Raw genomic sequence first — 10139 nt, 5'->3', positions numbered from 1 at the left:
CCCAATCTGTATTTACCAGGCTACTTACTCGCTCCTCCTGACCCCCTACTCCACCCTCCATATCTAACTACTTGCTCACTGATGTTCTTCTCAAGATTGTTGGTCGCCATCAAATTTTCCTTTCTCTTCTTCAAATCTCTACAGTGAGGTGAGACATTTATAGAACAGGCTTATACTGTGAAAACCACAACGTGCAGTTTTTTTTGTACTCACACATAAAGTTCAATGTCTGAATACATCCTAATACAACCAGTGCAAAAAGACCTGGCTCTATTGTGTAGGTAACCTGCCGCTCCGTAGACTCATTCCAGCGACAAGGGTTAATTCCAGGGAACGTCCATAGAATTGTGATAATACATTTATTGTATCGGTGCAGAAGTTCCTATGTTGTGTTACATTATTCTGAAAGCTAGATTGGACAGTGTATATGGTGCAGCCATTGGGGGGAGGGGCGGTTATTATTTGCTCCATTGTCTGTAAGATTCATTCAGGAATTCCAAATCGGTCAACTTTTCCTTTAGCCAGTCCAACATTTGGAAGAGGTCAGTGTGGAAGTCCCGAGAGAGCGCCGGCACCGGTCCAGCACAGCTGTTGATTGTCCCCCAGCTGATAACTCCGACCTAAAGGGCAAAGGAGAAGTCAGTACTAAAGTTGGAGTCATGCAGGTCTGTTTGTTGGTGGAGTTGAACGTTACCAAACTCCCAAGAAAAATACCAGGTTCTGTGCTCCTTCGACTGGATTTAGACACTGACAGGCATCAGGCGAAGTCATGTATAGGAATTTTATTAACAGTTGAGTTACAGATAACGCGTTTCGGGGTATTAACACTGTACAAAGAAGTGCGGATCCTCAAAACATCCGTAAACTGGCACAAATGATGTTAAGTCTACCAGGTCTGGTCATAGACAAGGGGCCTCATACAGGAGGAGTCTTCAGTGGTTGGTAGTTACATCCACCTATAAGACTTGAATATGGAACCTGTTCACACCAAGGCATAAACCCTGTCTTCCTTGCTAATATGTATTACATGTAGATAGGAAATGGTGGGCGCCTCCAACCTGAGATGGTCCCAGTCTTGGCTCCCTCAGGAGAGTTAGGTTTCCCACCATTCCATCTTACTGGAGAACTTTGAAAAATGCCTAAATTGACTGAATGTGAAGAATTTTCAGTAAAAACCCCATGAACTGCTACAGTATATGACAGCCACTTACCTGAATGTAGCGTTGCTTGAAGCGCACGATAAGAGGACCTCCGGTGTCACCTGTGATAAGGAGACAAGATGACAAGTATTTCCCAGTTTACAATCATGATCCAGAAGTGAGTGGGTGATATATAATATATACTCCACCTAAAACTACACCTCGTCCTGGTCCATACACACAGATCTCCATGGAGGGTCCAGTGGCCACCTAGCCAAATATCTGTAGTAGGGGTCACTCTTATCCCTCTACATTGGTTACATTTGGCCTCTCGTAGGGTGAAAGTCGAGTTCAATAGTATTAGTATAGTATATTAGTAATAGTATTATAATTACCAATCTGTAATTCTGCCCCCACCATTCGCCTTCTCTGTCTATCCTTCATCTTAGGCCTTATTCACACCAAAGTAAAAAATGGCTATGAAGAGAATTTATTAGGCCTGGTGTAGTCACTGACCGGCACTATCTGCACTAGCTCTGACCTCGGACTAATTCGGCTGGGCTCCGGTACAATAGAAATATTTCCTAAATGACTGACACCAGTTTTCTTCCATGAGTTATAGTAAATTTATTGGGAGAAAATCTCCCTGCCCCGGCCCACATCGATGATTATGTGACTATGGCCTTAGTCCTGCTGCCATTACCTGAACCCTCTCTCAGGGACTCGTATCATTCCCATCTGTCCTGCCAGACAGCTCGGTATAGGATAGGAGAATAAAGGAATAAGAGAATAAGAGAGTAAGGGAATAAGGGAATAAGGAATAAGAGAGTAAGAGAATAAGGGAATAAGAGAATAAGGGAATAAGAGAATAAGGGAATAAGAGAATAAGGGAATAAGAGAATAAGGGAATAAGAGAATAAGGGAATAAGAGAATAAGGGAATAAGGGAATAAGAGAATAAGGGAATAAGAGAATAAGAGAATAAGGGAATAAGAGAATAAGGGAATAAGGGAATAAGGGAATAAGAGAATAAGGGAATAAGAGAATAAGGGAATAAGGGAATAAGAGAATAAGGGAATAAGGGAATAAGAGAATAAGGGAATAAGGGAATAAGGGAATAAGAGAATAAGGGAATAAGAGAATAAGGGAATAAGGGAATAAGAGAATAAGGGAATAAGGGAATAAGGGAATAAGAGAATAAGGGAATAAGAGAATAAGGGAATAAGGGAATAAGAGAATAAGGGAATAAGGGAATAAGGGAATAAGAGAATAAAGGAATAAGAGAATAAGTGAATAAGGGAATAAGAGAATAAGGGAATAAGGGAATAAGAGAGTAAGAGAATAAGGAATAAGGGAATAAGGAAATAAGATAATAAGGAAATAAGAGAATAAGGAATAAGAGAATAAGGGAATAAGGAATAAGAGAATAAGGAATAAGAGAATAAGGAATAACGCTAGGTTCACACCTGCGTTCTTCTTTCCGTTCTGTGCTTTCCGTCTTCTGCATGCCAGAAGACGCAAAGCACAGACCGGGTCTGGCCGTGAGCGGCGGTGAGCATTTTAGGCTCTCTGCCGCGAAACCGGATTTTTTTATCCGGACACAGAGTACTGCATGTCCGACTCTGTGTCCGGATTATAAAACCCGGTTTTGCGGCGGAGAGCGCAGAACGCTCACCGCCGCTCACGGCCGGACATCTCTCTCACCCATTCAAATGAATGGGTGAGAGAGACTCCTGCAAGTTTCCGTCTCCTGCCTGTGTTTTAGGCAGGAAATGGAAACCTGCAGTACGGAGAGGGCGACGCAGATATGAACGAGCCGTAAGAGAATAAAGAATAAGAGAATAAGAGCATAAGGAAATAAGAGAATAAGGAAATAAGAGAATAAGGAAATAAGAGAATAAGGAAATAAGAGAATAAGGAATAAGAGAATAAGGAAATAAGAGAATAAGGAAATAAGAGAATAAGGAAATAAGAGAATAAGGAATAAGAGAATAAGGAAATAAGAGAATAAGGAATAAGATAATAAGGAATAAGAGAATAAGGAATAAGAGAATAAGAGAATAAGGGAATAAGAGAATAAGGAATAAGAGAATAAGGAAATAAGAGAATAAGGGAATAAGACAAGAGAATAAGGGAAAAAGAGAATAAGGAAATAAGAGAATAAGAAATAAGAGAATAAGGGAATAAGACAATAAGGGAATAAGACAATAAGATAATAAGGAAATAAGAGAATAAGGAATAAGAGAATAAGGGAATAAGGAATAAGAGAATAAGGAATAAGAGAATAAGGGAATAAGGAAATAAGAAAATAAGAAATAAGAGAATAAGAGAATAAGGAATAAGAGAATAAGGAAATAAGAGAATAAGGAATAAGATAATAAGGAATAAGAGAATAAGGAATAAGAGAATAAGAGAATAAGGGAATAAGAGAATAAGGAAATAAGAGAATAAGGGAATAAGACAAGAGAATAAGGGAAAAAGAGAATAAGGAAATAAGAGAATAAGAAATAAGAGAATAAGGGAATAAGACAATAAGATAATAAGGAAATAAGAGAATAAGGAATAAGAGAATAAGGGAATAAGGAATAAGAGAATAAGGAATAAGAGAATAAGGGAATAAGGAAATAAGAAAATAAGAAATAAGAGAATAAGGGAATAAGAGAATAAGAGAATAAGGAATAAGAGAATAAGGGAATAAGACAAGAGAATAAGGGAAAAAGAGAATAAGGAAATAAGAGAATAAGAAATAAGAGAATAAGGGAATAAGACAATAAGATAATAAGGAAATAAGAGAATAAGGAATAAGAGAATAAGGGAATAAGGAATAAGAGAATAAGAGAATAAGGAATAAGAGAATAAGGGAATAAGAAAATAAGAAATAAGAGAATAAGGGAATAAGAGAATAAGGAATAAGAGAATAAAGGAATAAAGTTGCTTTCATACCACATTTTTAATTTCAGGCAGGGAATCAGGTTTTTTTACTCAATGCAATAAAAAAAACTAATCTCTTAATCAATGCGCATAAATTAGCTTTTTTTTTTTCTTTTTGCAAGACTGTAAAGCAAATACATCTGAACCTTTTTCATCCAGAAAAAAAAATGTTTTCTTTTTGTTTTTTGTTTTTTACAAGAATATATGAAAACTGATTAAAATCAGATCTTTCTTTTTGTTGCATTAAAAAAAACTAATTCCGTCTCAACCAAACACAATGTGGTGGGAGAGGCTAAATTCACCTCAGTGGATGACAGAGTCCTACACGCACAACTTTTTCATCAATTTCAGTTTATAAACATTAGACACCTGATGGACCTCATTTTCGTGGGGCTCAGTATTGTAACAGCCCATCTGTGCATTGTTATGGACCTCCAAGGATCTGGACAACAGACAGCCCAGTGCAGATGTGCACATAGCCCAGGGCCTACTGGTTGGTGGTGGGATTGGACTTACTCTATGGAAAGTTACCTAAAGTTTGAGGATGACTTACCTCCGCAGGTTTGTGGATCCACCTCAGGTTCTGTCCCCCCAGTACATAAGAAGTTGTCAGTGATGAGATCTCTAATATCTGGAATAGCCTGGAATTTCTCTATCTTTTTGGTATCGTCTAGACAGGGGAGTCTCTGTGGAGGAGAAAGGGATTTTGTGAATGTACAAGGTCTTGGTTGTTCTGATATTGACCCCTTAAACCCATCAGAAAGCAGATATTTTGGGCATTAAGTTTCGGATTTATTAAGGAGTTAAAACATAAAAACTATATAAATTTGGTAAGGCCATCATCGTACCGACTTGCAAAAAATTGCTAACATGTCATTTGGCTGCACAGTGAACAATATAAAAACAAGACCCAAAAGAAAAGGGTACAAACGCAGTTGTCCCACAAAACATAAGCCCTCATACAGCTTGGAAAAAAAAGAAAATGAAAAAATGAAAAATGACCAAGACAAGAAGAGGTTAATGATTAAATTCTGTGTACCTGGCACAGCAACTAGAGGGAGCTCAAGAGTTTCCGGTGTTATTGAGTCCAGTGTAAGCCGCTAAGCGCCCTCTAGTGTCAGCTGTAGGTAGCTAGCGTGTTTGATAGAAAACATATGTCTATGCAGGGAATCAGGACAGAGTTTTAGCAAAATTGATAAGATTTTAAACAAGGCTGCACAGATCTGGGTCCGCATCTTCAGGTATAATATAGACTCTAAGGTACAACAGTATTATGTCCATGTACAATCTGCCCAATACACAGTGTCATTATTCCTCATTGTCCGCACCTTATTCCCGCGCTTTATGAACACATCTTTCCGTTCATATTGCCTCTCCTTTTCCTCTGCAACAAACATGGCCCTGACCAGTTCTGAGGAGAGCAGCGTCTTCTCTGCAACATAGAAAATGTTATGGGGTCAAGAACTTTTACATTTCCCATCTGTCAGTGACACTTGGACTGTAGACCTGGTGAGCCTGTCTCCGGCCACCAACCACAAAGGAGCGTTGACAGAAAACAGATTGAAGTGGCCTCCAGTGCACATGATAGCATTTTTGTTTGGACCATTCTTTTTTATCTAGGCCCCATCCCCTTTAATAAGGGTCTTGACACAGACAAAGATGGGCATGTTGCACCCCTTTTTGTCCACAGTGTCACCACATAAAGCCCCCATATCATGTATATTAGGATTGACTAATAAGTGGCCATTCAGTGTAGATAGAAGGACATGAATCCACCATGGTTGCTCCTTCTCTCCGACACTCACCATGGTCGCTACATGTCACCGCTATCCCTCGTTGCTTTAAAGCCCAGGACGTCCCCGTTGTACATGGAAGACAGATGGGTCTACAGGAACAAGAAGACGTGTTAGGCATGACAGATACAACAAAATGCAAAGCCCTTCCTGCCTTCTCTGCAGATATTTTTGCAATAGAGACAATGGCTTTCCGGCAGCTTATTGACGCTATATCTGCAGATTTCTATTATATGACTATTTTTCACAATAATGGCAATATATTATTTATGAGGAACAGAAGAGGGGGTTTTGGGACATCCCCCAATGTCACATTACATTTCCCCTATACTTTCCTCAGAGAGATGTGCAGTGGGGGTAGAGGCTCTGGGCCTACTGACTCTGGGGGGCCCACCTTGAACACGTTACCCTTACACATCAACTGCATTAGAGTCTGCATGACACGGGTGCAGTCGAAATACGTAGTAGAGGAAGAAGCCTCTCGCTACCTGTTCTACTAGTAAGTAGCTTGTGTTAGCCATTGTAGTAGCCATTTCAGGCCTGTGGCCTACGAGCTGTCCTAAAACATCTGTGCCCGGACACAGAAGTCCTGATGCTCTCCAGTGACCAGCGGTAATATTGGTGGCTCCTTCTCGAGGGATCGGAGGTATCATGTTTAATTTGGGCTTTTTAATAGAGGTGGGGGTGGTCATACATATAAGATGCAATTTGGGGGCATTGTAAATCTAAGGAATTTTGCAAAATAAGGGCCCATAACTAATATAAGGGGTGTAAGGGTCTTAATAAAAAGAGGTATAGTTTATACAGAAGGTCATGGGGGCTATATGAATATATGGGGCAGTAACAATATAAAGGGCGTGCTGGGACAGTATTAATAGGGTTTCCCAGTGAATAATCAAATTTATTGGTAAGCTTAGTAAGGGATTATTAATTGAGGGGCGCTATGAATTAAAGGAGGCACATAGGTATTACTCATTCCCAGGGGATTTTTTATTGTCTATTTTATAATTGGGGTAGTAGCAGGATGGGGGCTTTGTGTAGGTGAAGACAATATGGTTGGGTGCCTGGAGAAGTGAGGAGCCAAAGAGGTCTGAGCTGCAAACTTTACAGAGACTGGAAGAAGTGGTCATGGCGGTCTGGAGGGAAGAGACGGTAAATGTGAGCGATTAATTTAGAGATTCGCCTGTAAGTCACTACGTTGTTCCTCTACTCTATTTCCCCAAATGGTCTTCACAGTCCCATGTACAGCCGGTATATCCCGCTACATGGTCACCATATTGTGATACTATCGGTATGTCTAAGTTGGGGTCCTACTTAGACGTGTTTGTCCTGCTATTCTGAACCCCGTAGCTATGCCTGGGTCTTCTATAATCAAACAAGCCAAAGTGACATATAAGACATCCAGCCAGAGTATCCCCATCACCAGCACAGTGCCCCATAATACTACCAGGCCCAGTGCCCTATAATAGGTGGGTTGCCACAGTTTGGTCATTAGGTCAACAGCCATTAAAAGTTTTTTGTCCAATGTTGCCCAATGAGAAACCAGAACTCTTCACTTATTTTACCTGACTAATCTGTAAAACTGAATCTTCTCTTGCAGTTCAAGGAGAGCCACATCATAATCAAAGGATTTCTCCACCATCTTGTCCTGTTTGCCGAGTGGGTTGTACTTATCATGTCGGTGGAGGTTCTTCACTTTCAGGGGCCTGTCTACAATAGATAGACAACAGAATAAGCAGAAACCTACGTAGTCCTGTGAGCGTGACTGCTGTAGGGTTGTCTCCAAAATGCTCGTATCTTACTTAGAGAACATGTTGGAGGTGACTGTATCTGATGGGAGTACTTACCTCCAACCCTGACAGTGATATGATGGAGTTCTTCATCTAGATGGAAGCAGTGAGCGGCAGTCAAGATAAAAGATTTGGCCACAATCGATCCTTTACATCTTTCTTCCGAATACGGGCGCTTTATTTCAAGACACAAATAGAACAAGTATTAAGCGGCGCGGTTGGTAGCAGGTAGAACAATACATAGAACCTACGGCCGACACGTCATGTGCACGGTCTTCTAGCACTGGAACACTGCGGAGGATTTTATGGTACCCGAATTTTTGCACAAATTACCTTATTATCAATTTGCACAAGGACAGATGTTTGGGGCTTCCTCATAAAAGTGTTATCAGATTAAAAACTAGTCAGTTTTACAATTGTTCTAGTTCACCCACGGACCCGAAGATGGAGAGGCGACACTACCGGGAACCAAGCGGTACGTTTATACCCCAGCAGGAGCTCGGTGGTGGCCACTTACAGTGATGGTAATTTTAGCAATCCAGGGATACATTTCTTCTACTCCTTCTTCATCTGTAGATGGTTCTTTGGAAAGTCCGCACATCTGAAGAACTTCTACTTCATCTAATAGTAAGTGGAAACAAGAAGTGAATACACACAGTACATGGAAAAATGAATATTAGTGGAGGCGCAGAGGGAAAAATATGGTAGGTGCCCAAATCCCATCACTAGAGCCTGTAACCCAATGATCCCTGGAACATGAAGGAGAGGTTGGCGTGCATACCTGTGACCCTTGTCATGTAAGTCCAGGTTTGCGTGGACCCTCGGTCGGCAGAGCCGCAGTGGGCCACTTTCGGAGTAACTCATGCCCATGGCAGCAAAAAAATAATCAAAATTGGGTGTTTTTTGCTGAGGGAGACGTATGGAATGGACTGGATTACAATGTACTCTAGTAGTATATACAACCTCTTCAGACATTGGAAAGTAAAGAGGAATCTGAGGCGGACATCTCGGATTCTTCTTTATTTTCAGTATTCTGTTGCTGGTTTTCACCACTGATTAGCCCCATATGAATGAGTCTAACCAGTGCAGAGTCTCAGGCCGCCGCCTCCAAATCTGCTGCAGAATCTGCAGCAATATCCAGAGGGATGGGTTTTTTTTTCAGATTCCTGCTCCAATTAGTTTCGATAGGAGGCAGAATGAGGGCGGAGTCTGCTGCTGATTAACGTGTGAAATCCGCTGCAAAATCAGTACCAGATTCCACCGTGGGTCTGATACTGATAATAGTGCCACTCCACACTGGCCCCCACACAGTATTATATGCTCCACAGTGGCCCCCACACAGTATTATATGCTCCACCGTGGCCCCCATACAGTATTATATGCCCCACAGTGACCCCCACACAGTATTATATGCTCCACCGTGGCCCCTATACAGTATTATATGCTCCACAGTGACCCCCTCACAGTATTATATGCTCCACAGTGGCCCCCACACAGTATTATATGCTCCACAGTGACCCACACAGTATCATATGCTCCACAGTGACCCCCACACAGTATTATATGCTCCACAGTGGTCCCCACACAGTATTATATGCTCCACAGTGACCCCCCCACAGTATTATATGCTCCACATTGGTCCCCACACAGTATTATATGCTCCACAGTCACCCCCCACACAGTATCATATGCTCCACATTGGTCCCCACACAGTATTATATGCTCCACAGTGACCCCCCACACAGTATCATATGCTCCACAGTGGCCCCCTACAGTATTATATGCTCCACAGAGGTGCCTGAGGGGAAAAAAAATATCATGAACTTTTCATGAGCTTTATTACGCAGATTAGTTTTCCATTTAGGAGATTCCCAAGCGGACTCCCCAAACAGAAACTGAACCATCAGCCCCATGACTATCAGCCTGACCTGGCCATCAGCCCCATGACTATCAGCCTGACCTGGCCATCATCCCCATGACTATCAGCCTGACCCGGCCATCAGCCCCATGACTATCAGCCTGACCCGGCCATCAGCCCCATGACTATCAGCCTGACCTGGCCATCAGCCCCATGACTATCAGCCTGACCTGGCCATCTGCCCCATGACTATCAGCCTGACCCGGCCATCAGCCCCATGACTATCAGCCTGACCTGACTATCTGCCCCATGACTATCAACCTGACCTGACTATCTGCCCCATGACTATCAGCCTGACCCGACCATCAGCCCCATGACTATCAGCCTGACCCGGCCATCAGCCCCATGACTATCAGCCTGACCCGGCCATCAGCCCCATGACTATCAGCCTGACCTGACCATCAGCCCCATGACTATCAGCCTGACCCGGCCATCAGCCCCATGACTATCAGCCTGACCCGGCCATCAGCCCCATGACTATCAGCCTGACCTGACTATCTGCCCCATGACTATCAACCTGACCTGACTATCTGCCCCATGACTATCAGCCTGACCCGACCATCAGCCCC

At 42.3% G+C, this 10139-nt stretch overlaps 1 protein-coding gene across 1 annotated transcript in view; it reads right to left on the bottom strand.

Annotated features, from left to right (window-relative positions):
* Positions 1-458: 458 nt before the first annotated feature.
* Positions 459-10139, bottom strand: part of LOC142185531 (complement factor B-like) — a 34612-nt gene continuing 24931 nt past the window's right edge. Inside the window, exons 11-18 of the mRNA XM_075260959.1 lie at positions 8170-8273; positions 7710-7827; positions 7428-7572; positions 5875-5954; positions 5398-5501; positions 4623-4755; positions 1212-1261; positions 459-620 (exon numbers count right to left, since the gene is read on the bottom strand). Of these exons, the coding sequence (XP_075117060.1) occupies positions 459-620; positions 1212-1261; positions 4623-4755; positions 5398-5501; positions 5875-5954; positions 7428-7572; positions 7710-7827; positions 8170-8273 (896 nt within the window). The remainder of the gene's footprint in view (positions 621-1211; positions 1262-4622; positions 4756-5397; positions 5502-5874; positions 5955-7427; positions 7573-7709; positions 7828-8169; positions 8274-10139) is intronic.

Source organism: Leptodactylus fuscus, chromosome 11 (genome assembly GCF_031893055.1).
Source record: "Leptodactylus fuscus isolate aLepFus1 chromosome 11, aLepFus1.hap2, whole genome shotgun sequence".
Classification (NCBI taxonomy): Eukaryota; Metazoa; Chordata; class Amphibia; order Anura; family Leptodactylidae; genus Leptodactylus; species Leptodactylus fuscus.
Note: the sequence above shows the minus strand (reverse complement) of the source record. Positions and strands in the feature narration are given on the sequence as shown.